This window comes from Maylandia zebra, linkage group LG17 (assembly GCF_041146795.1).
Source record: "Maylandia zebra isolate NMK-2024a linkage group LG17, Mzebra_GT3a, whole genome shotgun sequence".
Classification (NCBI taxonomy): domain Eukaryota; kingdom Metazoa; phylum Chordata; class Actinopteri; order Cichliformes; family Cichlidae; genus Maylandia; species Maylandia zebra.
In genome coordinates, this window is record NC_135183.1 from 23,389,169 (window position 1) to 23,413,013 (window position 23,845).

The window sequence follows — 23,845 nt, forward strand, 5'->3', positions numbered from 1 at the left end:
GTAGGGGTGGGTTTAAAAAAATCGATTTTTCCAGTTCAAATCAATTTTAGTTTGAATATTCTGATATCGATTCATTAAATCCTGAATTGATTTTTAAATATAAATGTACTTTGCCAGAAATCTCAGGTTAAAGCTCACAAAACTATTTCAACAACCGCAAAACAGCTAAAACAGCAAACGATTAAAGAGCAGGTAAATGGAAAAAGATTCCCCCCCATTCACCCGATGGCACGTATGGACGCCATCGAGTGCTGAAAGCCGACATCTCACAGATTCTGAAGCTGCAGGTTTCGTCACTCTCCAACCAAAATTTACTAGCAGCGGCAAAAGAAGACCAAAACTACGCTTCACGTTTGAAAAACATTGTAATGAGCTCCCTCTTACTTCTGCTGTTCTGCTTCCACCACGATTAAATCACACTTCCTGCTCAGCTCTCTCTCAGTGTATTTCAAGAGTTTACCATCAAAAATCTCTCTTTTCTCCATTATTCGGTTACTTATTGCACACCAGTCTACCATTGTGCACAGTGCTGTCTACTGCTGTTATTTTTTTTAAATGACCTCCAATAAGAAAGCCAAATTTCTGCTGGTCAGCACCAAAGAAATTTAAACTTACAAATTATGTCAAACGACAAAACGCTTGGCTGTGTCTAATAAACCTCTGTAACTTTGGCTGCTTCACTTCAGCAGCATCAGGTAATGTTCATCTGCTGATTCATGGTTTTCTTCCGTTTTTGGTCTACTGCAGAATATTTTTAAGGGGGTTATTTGCTATAAAAGACCAAGCCAGAAAAATCTCCATCATGTTTTTCTTTGTTTTATCCTCAGTTACTTTGACACAAAGGCAGCTGCTGTGATGCTTACACCTCTGATGAAGTCAAATATAATTGTCATTTTGTATTTTTGGGGGTTTTATATTTGTATAAAACCAAGTGTCAGTTTTGTTTTTATACATAGATATAAAAGTATGGATATGTACTGATAAATTGATTGTCTGAGTCAAATCAGTCAATCAAATTAAATCAGTTATGGAAATCAAAATCGATACGCAGCCCTAGACCTAAGTGCTTGGACCAAAGTTGTGGAAAAAGCTGGAAACACTGTAATTATTAAGCTGTATCATTAGCTGAAGCTGTTTAAGTGCTGAACGTGTTACCTGTTTCAGGTGAAGGGCAGCCTGATGAGTCAGATGGCTGGTCCAAAGACAAACAGGAAGTTGACAGTGGCGCAATGGCCTCCAGTTCATCGAACACACGAGACTGACTGCAGCTGATCTCAGAGCAGCGAGATGCTGCTGAGCGCCCTGCAACAGCACAGAGCGGGTGTTTAATATTATGGCGATAATACAGATGATGATGAAGCTGAAGATAAGGATTAAATGTATTTTTAATGACATGTGTGGGCACAGTGGATTGTTACATTTGAAAAGTATTAGGACCCAGTACAGTGCATGAAAACAATAGAAAATGTAAGCGCCAAATAACATGACTGCATATTATTTTTATTTTAACATGTTTCAATTTACATTTTCTTACTCTGTGAAACAACTTTTTTGAAGTAAAATGTTTTGATTTTTCCAAGGCAGGAGTTAAATCCATATTTATGTTCTGCTGCTAGAAGATTTTTCTTTAAATTACTTAAGCTATGTCCATTAGCTATATATAAAGCTACAGTTAGCTCAGCTTGCTAGTGTGGCACATAATAACCCATACAACTGTTTTTGTATGGGTATAACATTTTTTTTACACTTATATCATAGCTATATTGTATACATTAAACAAGGTGTAATGTGCAATTGAATGAACTCTAGAGCATTAGCAGGCACACTAGATAAGGCTAGGAAAAAAAAACTAGATAAGGCTAGGTTAGCTGTTTTATACTAGCTAACTTCTGATTATTAGAAAACAAGTGGTTGTTGGAAGTCGCAAGGTGAAATTGGTAGTAGTGGTATATGACCAGCTGTAGCCTGCCGACAACTCTTTAAGTAGTAGTGAAACTGAGACCATGTCCCCTCAAAGTAAAAGGTGAGTTGCAGTGTAATGCAAACTTTTCGTTTGTAGGTGAGCAGTGTCCGTTTACAGTCTGGTTTGTAATTTTTCGAGACAAACTATGGGCAAAGCAGTAATCTGCCAGCGACAAGAGCAATTGTTGGGCTCAACTTCACCTACCAAAAGCCAGCAACCACTTACTAAGCAGTTGAAGCAGATACATTTCAATGGGTCACTGGCTGGTCTCTAGGCCTTTGTGACTGGAACATTAAATGTACCTTAAATTTTTTTCATTAGTACTGACTGATTCCCACATAAACTATCACAAAATCCTTTAAATATCAATAAAAGATTGCTATATAATTTAATAATAATGAGAACACCAAAGAGAAAGGAAAACAAAAGTCAGACTACACAGCTTCTCTTGGCTGGATGTAGTCAGCTATATTGATGCTCACCCCTTCAAGGAGGGGGATTCTGACAAGTTGGCAAAACACAATACAGGACATCCACAAGTGAAGCCCCTCAGGTGAGGCTTCAGGGTAAAAGTACTCTCAACTTGCCTACACTAAACATAGCAGGAAAATCTTCCCTTAAGCGCACAGAGGCCACTTTGAGGAATGTTAAAAACGGTCAGGCTCGTCATCAAAACTGTTTCACTCTGCCTGGTTTAAAACTCAGAGGATTAGTGAGAGAAACTGTTTCACTGGGTGATGTGTTTTGTCATTGCCATGAAAGAAGCTTGTCGAGGCTTTTCTCACATTAGAACAGCTTGGCCTGGACAAAAGGATAATATATACAGAGGCTCTAAAAGGAAAAGGCAAACTCAGCTCCTTCACCCACACAGACGAGTATAAATGTACACATGAAGCCACCCTTGCGCAGTCAAGTAAGTGAACAACGCCACGCACACACCACTGCACTATTGTGCACTTGAGCGGCTTGGCGCTCTACTCAGAGAGACAATGGAAGGACTTGACTTGACACTTCAAAGCATATTGCTGCTGTCAACTCAGCTGTCATTCTCAGTCGACGAGGGCTCTACTGAGTCAGGGCGAGTTTTTCGGGGAGGTTAAGGGTGGCTGTGGGGGGTCAGTGGGTTTGATTTGACAGAGTTGGATAAAAACAACGACTCCTCTGTGTGCCTGTGGCCTTCTTTTCCTGGTCACAGCGCCATGCTGAAAGGCCCTAAGTGGAGAGGCCAGGCCAGGCCAGGACAGTGCCCTGCTTCATTGTCAGGGACAGTTAAACTCTGGAGATGTTGCTCAAAACAGGTCAGTCTGGGGTCACTGTATGGACTGATGGGATATGAGAAAGCCATGCTGGGGGGCACAAAGGGCTGAGTGAGACAAGGAGAGTGTCTGCTGCCAAACGCAGTACCACACTGGGGCTGTTGCTATAGATACAAACCATGCCATCCCTTCCAAAGCCATACCTCTCAGATTATAGCTTTTTAAGTGACAACTCCAGCTTATGACAAATTTAATTTGAGCATTTTTAAAAAACATGACTTTGCAGACACAGATTTAAGAAGGCAAATTTTTTTTGACCATCTGGTGTAAAGTTGGTGATACAAATCCGTCAGACCTTCAGACTTCAGCTGTCTAAGTGAGACATAAAAAAGTTACAGTCTGTTGTGTCTAAAGTCACTTGAGCTGGAATTTGATCTTCTGCTGAGTTAAAGTAAATGATGAACTTCTGACACGTGACCATAACGTGGTGGAAATCTGTCCATAAAACTTAATTTGCCTGATTTAAATTTGATTGATTTGCTGGTTTCAACAGAACTCCAAGGTGAAGTTTTTATAAGAGGAGAAGCATTTAGTAGCACAAAGTGCGGATCTTGTACAGAGAAAAGCTGTGACTTTCCAAGATAACTACAGGTTTACCTTTCTCAGACTACTTTATAAGTTTAAAAAGGAATCTGGGCACTACTGTAGCTCACCTGACTGAGTAGATGACCCGTATGGTATAGGGTACTGCAAGACCATGGGTTTGATGCCACTGGACCACATTTCCTGTGTGTCATTTCATAACAATGCTTCCTAGCAATAAATCTTATACCGTTGGCAAGCCCATTTGTTTCTTCTTAAATTTGTAGGTTGAGCAGTAGAGTTGAGTATGTAGGTACATCCATGAAAATTCTCTATGCTAATGCCAAACTGCGTACTCTGCTATTCACTCTTGTTTGGCATCATTAATGTATTGGATGATTGAAGTCTAAAGAAAGCAGACATACCGGCAAGTAGCATGTGGATGGACCATACACAACTACAGCAGCCTGGCACCTCCTCCTCATGCTGGTCACCAGCTTGGTCACACACTGCTATTTTTCAATCAGCAATTTCCACAAGTGAGCCAATCTGGTTGTGTTGGTCACTATGGCAGCACTCCCAAGCTGATCCCACGAGTGTTCATTGAGGTTGAGGTCAGGACTGCAGGCAGGCCATTCCTTCCCGTCTACTCCCAAATTCTGGAGTCAGTTTCTAAGCTGTGCTGTGTGGGGGCAATTTTAGGTGACAGAGTTTGGTACCAGACCAGTGAAGATATGGGAGAATCCAGTATGCTTTCTTTCTTCAGACTTCAATCATTCAATACATTAATGAAGGGCTGTTGGGCATTGGCAGAGAAGACTGGACATGCTTTTCAGGAACAAACAGGCTTTCCAACAGTGTAAGATTTATTGCCAAGAAGCATTGTTAATAAAAAGAAATAAACACAAATTTCCTTACTTTTTGTGTTTCCTTAGAGCAGCTCCTTGTACTTGCTCTGTACTGCTGAGAACATCAGACTTTGACGTGTTGATTTTTGCATTTTTCTGTTTATTTTGCTTTATTCTAGTAGTTATCTAGTGTTTTTTTTGTTTTACCTCCTTTTTAACTGCCTGGATCACATATTTAAGTTTTGGCCTCCTCTTCGTGTTTCACAGATTTTTTGTCATTCAGTTTCACCTCAAAGCCTGATAGCTTTGCCTCTCATGTCATCTTGTGTTTTGTGAGATCAGATTAAAATAAAAATCCCTTTTAGTTGTGCATCCAGTTTATGTTCTTGTATTGTTATAGGTTGTGTGTGAAGGACAGGAATATCCTTACCGGTACTTTTGAGATAAATAAAATAATTCTCACCGTATCTTATCTAGATGTAATAAACAGTTTAATAGCTGTACTGAATGTTGAGCAAGGTCTAGCTTATTCTAAAAACGATAAATTGAACTGTAGTGAAAAGCTGTAATTTCTTACGAAATGCTCCCGGTAAAGTCATTTTATTTGGGAAAGAACTGGAAGGGAACTGGCCTACTGAGGGCTGAATTACTGTTGCTGCCTTCACTTCCATTTAAATCAATAGGATGTAATTAAGTTGATCAAGCCCAACTGTGGACCTGTCCGTTGGTTTTTGTCTGTCTTTTATAAATGCTGCCATGCACCTTTGCGACTTTGGCAAGAACAGTAAACATAATAATTCATGTAAACCTGAACAAACAAGACTGAAGGTTGTAATAAACTGGAATTAGCTTGCAAGCGTCAAACTGAGCCGCACTGAGGCTGCATTGAACTTGAATTGCCTCCATCTGCGAGGAAATAAATGAACCAGTGACACGCTCTCTGTGTCTGCCGTGAAGAGAACAGCGTGCTCCGATACAGCATGCCCCCCCCCCCCTGCAGCACAGCACCACACAGAGAACAGTAGATGTCTCTGATAGAAAGGAGAAAATCCCTACACAATTTCCACATTGTTTGCTTTCTTTCATAAAGTTCCTGGAGAAGTCAGATGTCAGTGGCATGTCCTTTATGCTCATTGGGAACGGTAAATTAGCGGGCCACAGGAAAGCCATAGAGGTATTCTATTGTGGCGTTCCTCCTCAGTGTTCCGCCGTCAGCGAGCGGTGGTCAGTGTGGATTTATGACCATCAGCTACACGTTTCCCTCTCAGAGCCCAGAGAAAAGTGAAGCCATGGGGGGGGGCTGAGACTGAGAGGCACGCCACACGAGGTAGGCACCCCGACTTCTATTGTTGGGGTCTCACAGCTTTGAGCAGCGACTCAAACGGTACCAGCTTTTCATCAAAAGCCCTCCTTTCTATTGCTGATTTAGAGGAAAAAGAAAAGCTTTATGTGTTATTTATTATGTGGTGGGAGGAGGTGAGAAAAAACAGGCTGACAGCAGAGCTTTCACAATGTGCTGATGGGGGCAGGAGCATCTGAAGGCCTCACTGTGGAAGTAGGCTTTGATTTCTCTGTCTGACCAGATCTCTTTGTCCCGGGGTGGATGTCCACCCTTGTTCAGGACAATCAGGGCCCTCAGAAAGTGGGTAGGAGTGTAGTGTTGGGCAGGGAGGAGGCTGTGAACGACACATATGTCGCCAAGCTCATTTCTCACCTCTGACAGGGGAGATTGGAGGCAGGACCGGCCAGCGATGAGACTCCATCCGAGACATTGGAGGAGAAGGGGTCAGCTTTGCCAGTGACCCTGAGTGGGGAGTGGTCCTCTGTGGACTTGGGCAGGAGGACCAAGTGGTGGAGGGAAAAGCCAGAGTGGCACCTTGATCGGAGTCCAAGGATGTGTTGAGATCGGCAGGAGCTACAAATACTTCTAAGTGGATATTTTGTGGTATTTTTGTGCTTCTCTTGCTGCTCTGAGGTTTATCTGAATTACAGTGGATGGCTGGTATTGGGCGAGGTGAGATGGGTTTGGTTTGGCCGAAGAGTGGCTCGTAGAACACAGGGGTGGCGGTGCTGTCGGCGGTGGTGTTTTTCTTGAAGGATTGATGAAGGTCTGATTCCTCTGGAGGGGAAGAAGCTAGGGGTAACTGCATGAGAGGGGAAGGATGGGATGGGGATAAAGAAACATAGCCTTCTGGATCTGCTGAGACCATCAAATCTGCTGCTGAAAGACAGAAGAAAAAAGAATTTGATCAGAAGTTTGAGTCTAAACTGCTGCTTGCAGTTTCCAGAATGACATCACTTTCTCTCCTGTTAATTCTGACACATTTCACTAATCAAAAAAGGAAAAAAAAGCCATATTTTTGGGACAGAAATAAACCCTTGCAGATATCCTTCTTCATCAGCTGAAACTCATCAGAAACACCAGATGGAAATTTAATCTTTAACATCAAAAGTTTTTAAAAGTTATGTTTCTGTTTTTTTGTGTTTTTGCTTTTTTAACCTTTTCTAAGATCTGGTTTACTTACATGTAGACTGTTTTATTCACACTAGATATTCTATGTTTCTGAATTCATGTATAAGGTATGATGATATTAATCCATCAAGGGAAACTGGAGTTCAATATATTGCCCAAGAACACCTTTGCAACCTGAGCTACAACTCCCTCAATGCTTAAATCTCTTCTTGAGAAATAAAATTTCTCACATTTTGGAGTATTGGCAGGTTTATTTCTACTATACTGTACCATTTATATTAGTTTGTAGTAAATATATTTGGGGTTTGGGTGTTTGAAAACATCATTTAAATCAGCCTGAAGTACTTGATTAGTAAATATAAGTTATAATTCATACAAGTCTTAAAGGTGCCATGAAAACGGCTAACTGAGATTTTTACCAGATGTTTTGTCACAGAGGACGCTGCTCCTGCCACTGCTGAGGTCGGCGCTCCGACTGAATAAACTGGAAGGTGGACGGCTTAAATCTGAAAAAGACCCCCGGGAGAGGGAGCTGGGTGGTGGTGAGAGGGTTGATCCAGCAGGTCTGAGGTCGGGCTCCAGCACTGCGGGTAGGGACACCTTTTCCCCCCCAAGCGGTTTCTCCTTCACAGGAGGAAGAGGATGAGGAGATGCTGGAGTGGGGTTTGAGTTGTTCTCCTGTCTTTCAGAGTCAGGGTGAGGCGTGTTGTTGTAGGGTGGTGTTGGATTAAGGCTGGGTGGAGCAGCGGGGAGCTGGGCACAGGGAATGACTATAGCAGAGCGACTTCCTGCAATCAAACCAACGTTCTCCACGAAGCCTGCTCTTCTGATGGGAATATGATGGAAGTGTCCTTCTATAAAAACACAAATAAATATCAGTAAAGATTCACATCAGCCACAGAGCTGACTTTAAATATGGATCTGAATCAAGGGAATAAATCCACTCTTCTATTCCTCAAAGGTCAACACATTGTGGTTCATTTTTAAAACTTCCAGAGTCTGCTCGTGACAGTTTTGTTCCCACTTTCCTCAGTCCTGGAGCAGACACTTGTTTCCCTGCTGAGTGGATCGGCCTGCTAACAAAGGCTGCAAGAAATCACCCCACTGGAGCAGCTGCCTGTTTCCCAACTCCATATTCACAACAAGCATCAGACCTGAGGGCAGGGGACCTTTTATCTAAACACTTACAACAGTATACACTGGAGGCGTCCTGCAAGCTGTTTGTGGCAACAAGTGTGTGGAAAACATCACAAGCTCTGTTTGTTTCTGTAAGAACTGAGAGATTCAGACGTCACTCTGCTTTTACAATAACATCAAAGATATATATAAAATGAAAGAGAGAAGGGTCGGTTCAAAAAGTGGCATATGAATCAGATATGAAAGATGAAAAGAAAAGAATAAAACGTAAATGTGCAGAAGATTGCTTAAAGATAAACAAAAATACCAACTTTCTGGAACCAATTAAAAGTTTGAATGTTTCTTTTTCAAAGTATGATGAAGAAAGACGCACAGAAAAAAGAAGACAAATGAATCAAACCTGCAACTGCATGTACAGCTGTGTGCAGTATATGTGTACGGTATATCAATAAGAAACACTAAGCAGCGCTTAAAGGTGACAGACTCAAATAAATGACACACAATTTAAATAAGTAAATTAAAAAAAACATATCTGTCAGGTGGAATTAGTGAGTACACCCCTACCGCTTTCACAGTTTAAAATCTCAGACCATCCTGTCGTGGTCCTTGGTGTATTCCAATTTACTATTATGTATTTTTCCCATCCATCGCCCTTCTTTTGCTTATTTGGGAACCAGATGCACAAACCACCCCAACTAGCTCCTTTTGATGTGGAAGAGTAGCGGCTTTAGACTGTTTTTTTTTTTTTTTTTTTTTTAAATTTTGGTTGTAATCTTTGAATTTTGATGTTTGTGTGATAAGTTTATAGCTTTCAGAGTTTTCTTTACTTTCTTCTCAAGTATGAGTATAGAGTTTAACTTGAAACACAAACCCGGCCATTCCTAATGATAATAGAGAATTACTAACACGTTACAAAATGCTACAAATGAAGAGATCGGCTCACAGCAAAACGGATGGTGAGCAACAGGATGAATCGTCCTGTTGCTGACTATTTTGTCTCAGCAGCACATTGGCTCAGACAAAACAGGAACATGTTGTCATGTCAGTTTGGCCAGCCGTAGCTTTAGGTTCAACCAAAGAGACATGAGCCCACTCCTGAAGAGCTTCTGTGACTCTGTGGTGGCATCAGCGATCTTTTACGTTGTGGTCTGCTGGGACAGCAGCATCTCTGCTGGGGATGAACAGGCTGATCCGGAGGGCCAATATATTGGATTTTTATTTCTTTTTCTGATGCAACATGTGCAATTTTGACATACTATTTTATTTCGTTCTATTTTGTTTTATTCTATTGTATTTCTTAATTTTTGCTCCTTTCAACTTTGTACTGTCCACTTTCTGCTATGACCAACCAAATTTCCCACTTGTGGGACTAATAAAGGGTCATCTTATCTTATCTTATCTTATCTCATCTTATCTTATCTTATCTTATCTTATCTTATCTTATCTTATCTTATCTTATCACACAGAAACCCCTCTAAAAAACAACTGGCTTCATTTTCTACATATTTTCAATAATCATACAATACAATCAAACATATATTTACACATATACAAATATCTCAACAACACAAATGCTATAATCAATTGCACATATTTAGAAATACCTTGACTAAACTCCACTAACCTGTCAGCTCTCAAGCAGCTGCTAACAACAAAGAAAAAGTGAGAACCTAAATTCAGACACAGAATTTACAAGACAAATAATTATAAGTTTTGAAAAGTTCTGATTCTTTCGAACAGAGGTAGGTCCATCTTTAATCCTTCATCTTCCATAATCTGTCAACTAAACTCCATAAAGACACAATAAATGTGTCTGCCTTTTCATTTAGCTTAATAATTAATCTGGTTTACAAAAAAAAAGGATTAAAAAGAAGTCTTAACAGTTGACCTTTAACTAAACCAAACTTTTCTTTAATTAATATCATAATAAAAAAAAATAAAGCTCTAGACAGTCAGTGAATTTCAGTGTTACTATCTTAGCTGAACAGCAGCTCTGAACAGAGTAACACTAATATCACAAAACGTCACCCAGTCCATTAAAATGCAAATGATGTGTAAAAATCTGTGACATATATGAGCTGAACTTTGATCTCTGATGTGAGGTTTGATCCCCGATCCCCCGCTAAGCCCGAATATGGATGTTATGTTTGAAATCTTCATTTTTAAGTACAGAGACGTAGTGAATACACAAGACTGGAAGTAAACATAAATTCTCTCTTGTATAAGGGCTAAAGTAGTAAAATGAACTTGTGTAAGTAAAACTGTTAATGGGGAATGAAAACGAACACAGCAAATCACAGAAAACACAAAAAACAAGATTCGCTTGTTTTAACCAACAAACAAGATGATTTAAAGACATTCGATATACAAAATAAACTAAATGAGGCGGTTTTGTGAACTTTGTGGCATCGGATAAATTACTATGTTTCACTGTGACACTTAATATCCACAAAATGTGTTTTAATGCCCACATTCAGTCCAAACCTGAACCCACTTCCTTTCTCTTCCTACCACAGCTATTATCCCCTCTCTCCGGCTCTTCTTTCCACATTTCCTTTCATAGCTCCAAGATTCTCTTCCACAAACTTCAAATCCATACAACACCGCCCATTTCCTCTCACTCCTCCTTTTTTTTTGTTGACTGCTGTGAGGGTGTGTGTGTAGTAGTAGTAGTGGTGGTGGTGGTGGCGCTGCAGGGGTGGAGGGTGTCAGACAATCTGCTCTTGTTTCCTGGGGGTCTGTCGCCAAGAGGAGTCAGCACAGGGGGATAAAGAGAACGCGCTGGAAAGCACATTTCTGCACTGCCTCCTCTTACAATGCCCTGCCATTCCCATCTGTTACACACACACACACACGTGCACATGAACTGGTGTGTACGTGCGTGTGTTGATGTGCATATGAATGACATGTGTCAGAGTGCAAAGCCATGGCATTGGGCGCAGCACGTTTCTTCAGAGAGGAGGGTTAAAGACGATTGTGAGGGAGCCGACCACCATATGGCAGAATAATTAGTATTAGACCCCGATCCTAAGAAATGCCCCCTCCTCTGCTGTACACACACATTCACACACATTCAGCTGAGCATTCTGGGAGTGGTGCCCTGCTGAGGTGTGTGGTGGGAGAAATGCCTTCACATCAGAGGCTGGGCTCTGAAAGGAGCGGTAGGTCTCCCAGCACCAGGCTTTTCACTCCAGGAGACCACCAGAAGGGCGGCGCTGTGGGTACGTCCTCGCTAGAGAGGATAGATTTGGAGTTAAGCAAACACAACTACACACACAGCTAACGACAAGCTTGATGGCTGCTAGCTTTTGCTACTGAGCAGGCCTGTGGAGATAAAGGAGTCAGCAGTGAAAGGTCCAGATGTTTCATTAATAACCCCTCACCCTGAAGCATTTGGCTCTTTGGGTCAGTGGAAGCGTGTGTGTTCTGGACCTTTCCGTGAGAAGAAGGACGCTGCTGTGTGAACTTGGAGCTCCGGTAATAGGGAGGGCAGAAGTCTTTAGGACGAGCCTTCATGTGAGACAGGAAGCGTGGACACAGAGAGGTGCAGAAAGCTGGACGACCGTGGGCCTGCAGGAGGAAACAAAACAAACAAACAAAAAAAACCATTTGAAATGCTCTTATTCTTAAAATAAATGTAAAAACAGAATAAATAAAGTGAAAAATCAACTCTATCTGTAAGTGAATTTTGAAGATTAGGTAAATGGAGAACCAACAAATAAAAAATAAAGCAAAAAGATGTAAAATAACTGTAATTTTTTAAAGTATATTGAATGATGTAAATACATCCTATTGAATAAAAATAATAAAAGTAATAAAATATAATAAAAAATAAAAATAAACTAAAAAAATGACACATGTAAACAACATAAATACTAAAAAAGAGGGGAAAATGCTTACAACATTAAGCACTCAACACAATAAAAAGCACATTACAGATCATTAAAAAATGACTAAAACAAAAAATGTTATATTATTTGATCAAATTAAAATCAAATCAAATTAACTAAATAAAGGCGGCTATTTAAAAGCACATAGTAACTACATAACAAATTAAAAAACTACTTAAACTTATTTGGAAAATAAAAAAATATACTAATTCAAATAAAATGAACTAATATCTAAACATTGTGTAAAAGCATAAATAACATGATTAAAAATAATTTTGAGGAAATAATAAATAAAATTAAAAGATTAAAAAAGAAAAGAAAATAGACAAAAAATTGATTACATTTCAAAAATATTAAACATAACTTTAAAAGAAAATACCCATCATATTTAAATATATAACCTCATTGAAAAACATAAATGATTATATTTATTAAAAACATATATTTGTATATTAATAATCTAATAAGGTACCAATTTATAAAAAGGTTGAAAACATATGCACAAAAATTCTGATTTAATAAATAAAATAATATTTTCCTTCAACTTTATTTGGTACAACAACTGTTATTTGTCACTAAACTAGCAGCAAATGTATCAGTATACAAACTTTAAGCTGTTACAAAATAAAAGCCTGAAAGAGAAAACCTGCTGTAGGGTGTGCTGTATATGGAGATGGGGAGATTCAAATGATGCATGGTACCACCACTGCCCCCTTGTGTTGACAAAACAGATCAGCACACAAAGCAACTCCTGCTTCCTCCTCTTTACCCAGCTCCTTCATGACAAGAGGCAGAAAATTATGGCGAGGGTGATAAAACTCTAGAGTAAACTGTTAGGGAGACACAGGAGATAAAAGCCGGTCAATATTGAAGGAGGGACGGCATGCCAACCACAGAAATCCAAGCCCAGCATACAGCCTTGGTGCCAGTGAGTCATTCAGTCGCTCTCCGGCCCTCAGAGAGCAAACAGTCGTAATAAATGGCCCGTGGACGCAGGGTTTTTATTTGACTTGGATTTCAGCTCCTTCTGCAACAAAGTGCAGCTCCTTACTCTTTTATTATAGAATAAAAATAGTAAATGTACAGATCCAACATCTGTCTGAAAACAATAGCTCACACAGAAAGAGAAAGAGGGTGAAAGGTGGGGGCACTGTCTGTGACTCACACAGGGAGGATCAGCTTTTTAAATCCCTTTCTCTCAGATGCACAGGCTTTAAAGATTTACATTCTTGTGATGTAAAGAAGGCGAAGTGAGGTAGAAATGGCAGGACAAGAGGTGGCGATGGGGGCTGCTCTCCTCCACACTGCTTTTCCACCCTTTTGGCCTCCTTAATACCTGAAACTCAGGCCCTCAAAAGGCTGCGGAGGGATTTCTTTGTAGGGCTGGTGTTATCAGGCTTGTGGCCTTCTGTGGGACAGGTCGGGGCATGAATATCAATGTAAGTCTACACCACTGCAGTCCACTCAAAAACTATTAATGCAGCCAAATCTTCAAAAACACTTCTATTTAAATCCTACCTCATCACACCAATGCAGGAAGTCTAAATACTCAGTCCTCTACTTCATTAGTTATCTATGGACTGAATTTATATGATGGACTAAGGTCTTTCTACAACTTCCTGATGTCTTATCCTTATAATGACACCCACTGGTTTGTTGACATTTTCACCAAGGTAAATGTGTTAATGGAGTGCTACGTTATGTGATAATGCTAACTATCATTACTGGTTAGTCACACAGCAGGTAGGTTTCACTGTGGGTCAGCTGAATGAACTTGAATGATAGGATGAGCATCTGTAAAACATGGTGGAGTCTCAGTCATGGTTTGGGGCAGCATTAACCCAGAATCACATCAAGGATCCATCCAACGCATCTGGAAAAAAACATCCTAATGGCAAAAGCTTCATTATTCAGCATGACAGTGAGCCAAAACACACGGTATGCAGTAAAGGCATACCTGGATAGAAGAATTGGAGCAGTATCAGGCATGGATTGGCCTCCCCAGAGCCTCAACCTCAATGTTATTGAAGCAGTGTGAGATCATCTAAAGCATAGGTGTCAAACTCTGGCCTAATTACATTTGGCCCGCGAAGCCATACCAAATTACTATTAGAGCTGGCCTACTGGTATTATACAGCTAATATATATATTGTTTAGTATTAAGCTTTGCTTGTTCCATATTCAGTTTTCCAGCAAAACTTATTTGAGTCCATAAGAAGAGATTCATTCTTAAATCTGGAGGAAGATTTTTTTTCAATAAATATTAATGTTAGCCCACCATCTTTCTCATTGTCCACAGCTCTGTTGGGGCTGTGGACAATGAGAAACAACATTGGAACAAATGTTAGCGACTTTGTTCCAGTTTTGAATTTTGGCCCACTGTGCATTTGAGTTTGACACCCCTGATCTAAAGGCACCCAACATCCAGAGCTCTGAGTGTCCTTTAAGAAGCTTGAGAACTATTCCTGAGGACTACCTAAAGAAATTCCAAGAAAACTGCCTAAGTTAGTTCAGGCTGTGTTGAAAAATAAAGGTGGTCATACCAAATATTGACTTTCAAGCTTGTTAGAATAGTTCAACTCTGCACCTGTTTCCCATTTTCCAAAATATAAAGAAATGAATAATGACTCAAGACTTGTGGACAGCATTATATGATTTATGGTATTTAATATTTGGCTTATAGGTTCCCTGTCCCATGTCACAGAGGAAGGCATTTCCAGCAGTGACAGTAGGTAGGACTGTAGTTTTTGCAGATGCCCATAACACTTGTGTGGGCTCCATCAGGGGCCCTACAGGCCCCCAGGAAACAGGCTAACCTCCTGGCGTCAGGCAACCCACACGCTGTCCTCACACAGCCAGAGCTGGCTAATGTCATTACGGGCCTGTTTGCGGTCAACAGCTACATGATTGAGATGTACAAGTAGCGCTTCTAGATGAATGTAGGAAGTCTATTAGTTAGTCAGAGTCCCAGATGGCCTGCAGAGGACAGCCTTGCATGTGCTCCTTCACCCCCCCCCCCCCCCCCCCCCCCCCACCACCACCACCTCTAAACACACACACGCACACACACATATGTACACAGCATACAAGCATACATAAGCAGTTGTGCAGACACACATCCATGCACACACTTAATTATGCTGCCTCTGAGTGAACCCTCTGACAGGCGGACGACTACGAGCAAAGACAGAAGTGTGTCTATGTCCCAGCGTCTGCAGGAACAGAGAATTCTTCACAGAGCTGAAGCACAAGAAAGCCAGGCTTAGGCCCTAACAAGGTTAAACCCCTGAAAAAGAGTGACTTTTTAAATCATGGAGATTTGTGTTTCTGCGGGGTGTAATTAGCTTTGCTGTGGGGGAGGAGGGGAGAGGGTCGGGACTCTGGCAAGGGGGCCGGCGAGAGGCAAAGTGAGGGACGACGACAGTGGGGCACATTGTGGAGTCCGGCGGATTCTGGGGAGTAAATCTGATTATCAGCTCGTGTCAGAAGCCAGACTCAGATGCAGCTTAGCATTCAGAGCAACTTTCTACTTTCGATGGTGAGACAATGACCCTGATTTACGGGCCCACGCAGCCCCAGAGGGTCCGGCAGCTTTTACCCCGAAAACGCACAGATCCCAAAACAACTCAGCACAGCAAGGATGTGACGATACTGCCGCACAGTTTGTGCTCAGAGTCCTCTAAGGCCCTTGAAGTTCAGGTATAACTGAACAAAAGTTTTGGAACCATTTTTTACATCAGGGATTTATTAATTGGTTTTTCCTTCCTCTGATGTACAGTCACCAAAATGACTTAACACAGAGTAATTATTGATGAACGGTGATATGAACATTAATAGTAGTAGTATTTCCTCATAACCTTCTTTTATCTGTCTATGTTTACAACCTTTAATATTACAATAATGGACTTTACAGAGTTTGGGGAAAAATTTATTAACAGCATGTGCCTCAAAGTTTAGTAAATGACTCCATTAATACTTCCTTTATGGCCATGTGCTGACACAACTCCGACATTTTGGTGAAATTGTTTGGAAGCAGGTGTTGTTGAACTAATAAAGTTTCAGATGAACTAAATATGGTAAATTCTTTCTAACAATATTGCTCCTAAACTAAAAAACAAACAAACATACCACATTTTTATGTAAAAACCCTGTTATATATGAGTGCTCTGCCTCCATGTTTGGGCACCTGTGCAGCCCGACCTGCATCTCGTATCCTGGGTGAGAGTAGAGGAGCATCAATGTCTGGGTCAACAGCCTCTCTGTCTCTCTGCTTAGCTACCCTTGTTGTAAAAGTTGTCCCCCTGTATGACAGCGGGCAGTTGTTACCATCACAATGCCCTCATGATTTATTAGATATAACCAGAGCGGGCGCAGGAGATTGGAGAATGGCAGTGGGTGATGCCAGGCCTGATGAACTCTGTGAATGCAGAAGCGGTGAAAGCGGTTGAGGATGTAAATGAGGCTGTAAGGACCAGCGGGCCCCTTTGTCCGACGACTTTACTTGTTTGTTTAACCAGAGGCCGAGACAGGAAGCCAGCCCACACAACTGTGCTGTCCCCATGGCAACTCCACTGTTAATTGCGGCACATCCACTCCCGGACGCTTTTCAGCAGAGGGGAGAGGTGGGGAATCGTGAGTGTTGAAGAGAAAGAAGATGAAGAAGAAGAAGAATATGTGTGTGTGTGTGTGTTTTATGTTGCTTGTTAGAGGAAAAGCAAGGGTTCAAATTATAAAAAGCTTTCAGGAATTTGAAAAAAATTTAAATTGCCCTGTTCTCTGAGTGAAAACAGAGCTAAAACTTTAACATTTATTTGCTGATTTCATCCTTAAATGGATGATCCTCCATGCTCCATGTCGAATACCCCTTATGTCAGAGGCATACTCATTAACGGCCTTTGGTATCTGGACCAAAGTATAGATTCTGGATCCTGTACATTAACTTGTTTGAGTGAGCCATCACTTTGGTGCTGACAGTTGGTTGCAAGCAGACATTGCTGACTCTGGTTGCCAAGAACCCTTCTAAATCTATTCACTACCTTTGCTTTGAAGTTAAGAAATCTTGAGTCCTAGCATCTATTTCACTGGAAGTTCCTGAATGTCACTGATTTTCTGAGGACTCTGGCTGCCACCTCACCACCGTCTGGACGCCCCATTAGGCAGAGAAAAGCCATGGTGCATCACGATGGTGCATCCCTGCGTTGCCTGAGCAAAATACGTGATGCAGACATGAAATATACTTCCTGTTATGCTATGACACATTAGATTCTGCTGTGAGCCATGGCAAAACCTACCCTTTTAACATTTTCTACGACTCCAACGACTTATCTTATATCTTTTAGGGCACCTGTAGTTAATTTGTTCTGGTCCGAATCAGTTGATGAGTTTGTAAACTTGCCGCTTTTCACCATGATTTGGATTCTTTTCACACAGAGAAAAATCCAAGTGAACCAAAATGTATCAGCACAAACCACGTCACAATGTTTAATCCGCTCAGATGTGTAATAACAGAGGATAAAAAACAGAAAGAAGATGCTGTGTTCTGAACTGTTGGAGAATGGAGACTTTATGTTCGTTTCATGGCTAGTTGCTAGCCTGTACAGACTTTTGTGCATCCATTGTTCCATACAAAGCATACAGGAAGTTTCTTAGCTCAAACTTGTAATGTACACCTGGTACTATGATCATATCGGCGTCAGATCATGTTGAAAACAAGTGCGATTACTGTGTTCACATCTGCATAAACGAACTGCTCCAAGGAGGGGAAATGAAGTTTGATTTAAATGGATTAAACAATTCAGGGGTTGAAACACCCTTAATCTAGTCTCACAAGAGCGCACTTATAAACAGGAGGTATTCATGATTTTATGGCAAGTTTGGAAAGCTAGAAGGATCACTTGTACAATCTCACAAAAACAACAGGTAAGAATACCAAAATCTGTTCAGGTTCTTTGTGGCTACGAAGTGTAAAATTGGGCACTCACAGTGTAGTGGCAGACTCCTCTGTCCCACAGGATAGCCTTGCTGACAAAAGAGACATAAATGGGTCTCTGCAAGAAAAAGAAAATAAGTCACATTTAACAGTATTGATTGCAGAAAGACGGCTTATTTAAGTACAGATCTATCAGATTGAGATTGATCAGTTGAAAGAGTTGAAATGCTTTTAACTCCACAGGCCTTGGGACTGAGAACAATGACTGAAGCATTTGAAAACACATAATGCCACACAGGGAGTGGGCTCTCTGGAGATATTTAAACCCCCTCTGTCTTGATTATTGAGCTGCTGTGAAACACCTCCAGGAGAAGCTGAGGACTCTGTGATGAAGTCTTCTCTCCCACACAACCAGCTTTCCAACATCTGCTCAGTGTACAGAACGTCTGCTCCTCATTTCTTCGAACATAAAGCTTCCTTGGGACAGTACGGTGGTCCTGTGGTCCCGATGTGTCGGTTTGACCCATGGAGCAAGAGGCACTGTGTTAACTCATCAATCACCCGGAGACACAACACCAGCCAATTCCCAGCAGCTCATCCATCTCTCTTTGCAGCTCCTGGCAGCTCCCAGAAGCACTGAGTCAGCTCCAGAGTTGATCCACTGCAGGGAGCAGGAGAGCAGACCCTCCCAGGATTCACCCTTCATTCATGGGCTGTAACCCCAGACCAGAGTAGGTGACATGGGGCAAGAGTGGCACACGGAGGAGGAAGACAATGGAGGTTGATGCGTGCCTCCATTTCCTCTGCTGCCGAGCTCTCAAACAGCTTCAGTGCCACCATGAGAGGCTAGAGGGCAGCGTCAGGTCTGGCCCATTTTACCTCCTTTGTCTACCTACCTGTTGTATGCAACAAAGCACATTATGTATGATTACACACATTATGCCAGAAATACCTCACGAGCTCTTCGTCCTTAATAGACGCCTTAATTGCTGCCAAATAATGAACGGACGGGGAAAAACAACCGTTTTTTTCAGTAAATCACGGCACTTGTGGCCCAGTGACCTCATTGTCGCTAATTACGTTGAATGTGAAATCAAGTACATCATTTTCAGACAGCAGAGGATGGAGTGGCTGGGGGCTGGGGTGGCCTGTGATTAAAATGTAGAGAAATCAAATGAGCCGAAAGAGAAAACTGGGCAAAACAAAAAAGAGGCTGCAGTCACATAGCAGAAAAAAACATCGTGTTCAGTTTTTATTATTCAATAAATGCAATTAGAAAAAGATTTTAATTTCGGAATTGTTAGTTTTTAAAAAAAATATGCGTCTCATTATGGATTTAACATTTTTTGGCAACGCTATGTCTGGATATGAACAGTGCTTGGAGGGTTTGTGATATAAGCCTAACTACAAAGCTGTGGTTAGACTAATGAACACATGAGAATAGGGAAAATGCAGTAAGAGGGTTAATTTGTTGAGAGTCCCCAGCAGGAAGAGACAAATGCTATCAGATGACACCTCTGAGATGAAGCCATCCACAACATGGGGTTAGTCATTAATATGTTGCTGTGTGGTTTGGATTAACCACTGTGAAAAAGTCCTGATCCTAAGCTCGGCCTGAGAGTGTCATTTAAAGGGTATGTGAGAGGTGGAATAATTTGCAGACACAAATGATTATACGGAAGTAAAACTTGACACAGAGAGTAACACTCACCAAAACTAAACAGGAAGAGAGACACAACTGAACAGGAACAAGAAAGACATAAAGACCTGCACAAAGACGAGGCTGAAGGAACAGAATGGGAATGCTAAAGGGAACCAATAAACCTAGAGTCACCTTTAACTAAACTAAGATCTAGAGAAAATAAGGAAACATTACAAAGCACCAGAAAATAACAAAACTCGCGAGCACAAGGAAATGCAAAATAACCCTATAACAGAAACTATGAAATGATAGAGAACATGAACTTCAGCACTTCTCAGAATCCAAAAGGAAACAATGAACTAACAGAGAACACAAAATGAAAGGTGATTCTTCTCTGAAGCCCATGTCCCTTGAAAGGCTCATTAAATCCTGCTATCCTGGTATATAAATGAGCTGTTAGTTAAATGTGCATTTGTCACATAAAGAAAACTTAATGTAAATTATAAATGTCAAAATAATGATCATACTAAAGTTGACTATTAGGCTTTTCCTCATGATCATATACTGTTTCAGTGTTCAGTCCAAATATTGGAAAACCAATCCTAGCAAGAGAGGAGCGGAGGCGCTGCACCAAACCCTCAGCAAGATAAAGAAGCTTCTTTTTTTAACTGTGAGTCATGTAAAGCTGCTCTAGCCAACAATAAAAATATGGATATCTCATTTAAGGATAACCCCTCACTCTGATATCATAATTAATGTTTTCTGCTGCCAGGTAAAAAAATCAAGCCTGGCCAAGAAAGGCAAATGTCATCAGATTACTGTTGCAAGTCTGAGGTAAAGACTACTTTACAAATTTACAGATAAAAGTTATGAATTTACATTTACTCAGCATTTTATCTTATAGCTCCATAAATCACTTTTTTTAACATCTCTGACGTGTGTTTTCCTGAAAGGTTTAAAAATTTCTGGAAATCACTTCCCAAACTCATCGATGAAAACATTTAGTCTTCATGTTATTCATTCCAAACAAAGAAGCAAACTCGTGACAAAAGAAAAAAAAGAAAGCCAGTGGTCTATTAGCTCAAACAGAATTTCATTACTCGCGGTCCTCGCTCTGCCTTTGATGTCACCGTTTGACCCATCATCACATAATCCCAACAGAGGGTTTGTCTAAAGTGATTGCTGCTCCTCTTTTCCTTGTTCAGTTCAGATGATGAGATTAGGGAGATTCCTGGCAGATGGGATTTCCACTGTGCGTGTGTCGACGCTCCACCTCACGGCACTTCCTGTCAGAACTGCTGAGCGTAGGGTGGCGTGGGCTGGCAAGTGGACAGGAAGTGTTGTGCTGTCGGTCTGAGCCAGCAGGGGGAAATATGGTCAAATATGGTTTGTCTTATCAATAATGAGTAGGTGGAAGCGGTTAGATCAAATTACCAATTTAGAACTAATCACCAAAGTGGTGGCTGGTATTTGCTTTATCCCCTCTCCCACTCTGCTTTGTCCTCTCTCTGGTGGTTCCTGTCGCCATCTGTCTGTCTTTCTCAGGGGAGCTCTTCCTTTTCTCCCCAGCACCACACTGGATGTTTTATTAACTCTGTTTTACCTGATTACACCCCGTCTGCGAGTCATTGTGCATTAATAGGCATTTAATCAGCATTTAATTAAGGGAGCAGGAATCGAACAGTGAGCTGGGCACTCGTGAGGTCAGCACCAAGGACACAAATTACCCAGAACAATGCAGGTAGCTTACGGAAGTAAACAAGCTGCCATTAGGGTGGTGGTACATGTGCAAACCTTAGAATAAAAATCAGACTAAAGGTTTCTGGCACAATTTCTAGTAATATATTGGAAGTGTTGAAGGGTATTTTTCATGACAATCGTTTTTTTTACAAATGCAGAAATACTTTATGGTGTCAAGCTTTCAGTTTGGTATCAGTCTTTTCTTTTTCACACAGATTGCTAAAGCATGACTGGTCAATAACTTGAAGGCTACAAGTGGATGTCCAGATGAACAGAATCCACCTTTTGGCAGAAAGCTTCCAGTACAAAAAGTCTTGTCATATACAGATTCTGTATATTCATATTGAGTAATAGGAAAAAGAAAGTAGGCTTTAGGGATCAGGGCATGATAAAAAAAAAAATCTGGTCCTCAGCAGGCCTTATAATTAATTAAATACACCCTCAAATGAGTATACCCTAAGTATACCCTAACTGCTTCCACTGGAATAATCTGATCTGAATAACTGATCATCAGCAAGTGTGAGCACCTCACATTTTGGCAGTTTTCCGGTGTGCGTTAACACAATATCAAGGAGACATCAGCAATGCTCTTAGGGAACTGTTGCTGCCCATTATGAATAATTGGGAAAGGTTATAAAGTCATTTAAAAACAATCTGAAGTCCATCATTCTTCAATGAAAAAGATTATTCACAAGTGGAAAACATGACAGTTTCCAATCTATTCAGGAAATTCACCCCAGGCTTAGAGCCTGAGTAACGCTGAGCACTGAGACAAAAGAGCTGCACAGTCCCTAAACTTAAAAAGCACACTCGAGGAACTCGACAAAGCAACACAACGGACGAGGCGATCCAGTCTAGAAGACAATCAAGTTAACGGCTGAGCTATCAATGCAAACAAAAGGCGAGAGTGACCACCTCAGCATGGCTTTGGCCAGGTTAGAGCCAGAGATAGAAAAGACGAGCAGCACACTGAAAGAGAAAGAGCCCGGGGTCAGCTATAATGAGCTGTGAATGTGAGCATCTGACCAATCCTGTTTAATGGACTTCATCCCTGGAAAGGTTTCTGTCCTGCCCTGCACCGGTGTTTTCGTGTGTTCACTTAGGGTCTGGGTCAGGAGGCTGAGAGGACTCTGTGACCCTGAAATGAGCTCTCGAAGTCAGCGGAGACCCCTGCTGATAGGACAGACCTCCTTTTATACTTTAATCTGCCAGCACGAGGGATCAATATGGTGACTATTGGTGTCAGGATTGTGTGCAGGAGTAAGTGGTCGAGCCATTTTAGACGTATCACGGGGGGTTGGCGCACCATGACAAAAGCACAGCCCGCTGCCACCACTGGCCACAATGACCGGTGGGACACTGGCACACCAGCAGCTAACCTACTTAACATTCATTAGTGTCAGAGAGGTGGACAGATGTGCCGGGTGTTACGGATCTTCCCTCTCATGTTCTCGCCATGGGGCTCATTCAGCAGCATTTGACGTGTCTTTCATTTGGGATTTCAGAGTTGTGGGCGGTGGCGGCAGTAGGCCACTACTGCTGGGTGGGCATGCATGGACTCACCCCATTGGAGCCATCAGCCGGCCAGGTGCTCGTGCAGACAGGATGCCTGGGCAGAACCAGTGGCCTCAGTGGATGCTTGAAATCCCGATTTCTGGAAGGTCTAATTTCCCAGCGAGCCTCCGAAACTTCTCTTCTCTCCACAGCAGACATGTCCAGGGAACTCTAGGCTTTCAGTTTACTCATTTTCTCTTTAAAAGGAGCCTGAAAACGTCTCCACTCGCCCAGAAGGTGTTTTATGCATTTACACTTTGCAGTCAGAGCCTCTCTCTGTGGGAGGCTGAAAAAATGCAGCCTATTCAAATAGCTTATGGCTGTTAATAATTACCATCCAGCTAAACTAGTGCAACTCTCTCAGGCATGCTTCCTTGGTGAACACAATAACAGAGACACTGGGCACAAAGAGGCTATCTCCCTTCTCAGCTCACTACAAATTTTCAGGCAAATAATGTGACACAAAAACAGGCCTACAATAAACCAAAGCTTTCAATTAGGAAGTGAACAGCACTATAGCTGCACACACTGACAGAGGCCAGAGCAGAAACCAGGACCAGCTGGACAGAGAGGCAGCTTTTCAGTCCGACTCCAGACACAACACGGATCAGGTTCTGGGCTGCTACAAAGCAGCATAAATCTCCTGGCCTTAATTGCATTACAGGGCATATAGTGGAAAGCACTGTGGAAACAATGGACCCTATCAATTCCACAAATAAGAGTTCACCAGTGTGTGTGTGTGTGTGTGTGTGTTTGTAAGCCCGGAACAGCCTTCTATCTGTATTTGCAATCAAAGCTCATTATGTAGAGTGCGTCTTGTGCTTCGGGCTT

At 41.5% G+C, this 23,845-nt stretch overlaps 1 protein-coding gene across 4 annotated transcripts in view; it reads right to left on the reverse strand.

Annotated features, from left to right (window-relative positions):
* The window catches only part of LOC101478573 (uncharacterized), a 65,418-nt gene extending 42,144 nt beyond the window's left edge, over positions 1 to 23,274 (reverse strand). For 3 of the 4 annotated variants that reach the window (XM_023152656.3, XM_004548453.3, XM_076875944.1), the window contains exons 1-6: positions 23,024 to 23,274; positions 18,131 to 18,196; positions 11,643 to 11,829; positions 7,542 to 7,976; positions 6,364 to 6,870; positions 1,156 to 1,302 (exon numbers count right to left, since the gene is read on the reverse strand). In XM_023152656.3, coding sequence (XP_023008424.3) covers positions 1,156 to 1,302; positions 6,364 to 6,870; positions 7,542 to 7,976; positions 11,643 to 11,829; positions 18,131 to 18,196; positions 23,024 to 23,173 — 1,492 coding nt within the window. In that variant the 5' untranslated portion in view covers positions 23,174 to 23,274. The remainder of the gene's footprint in view (positions 1 to 1,155; positions 1,303 to 6,363; positions 6,871 to 7,541; positions 7,977 to 11,642; positions 11,830 to 18,130; positions 18,197 to 23,023) is intronic. The other variant, XM_023152657.3, reaches the window with a different exon arrangement.
* Between the last annotated feature and the right edge of the window lie 571 nt (positions 23,275 to 23,845).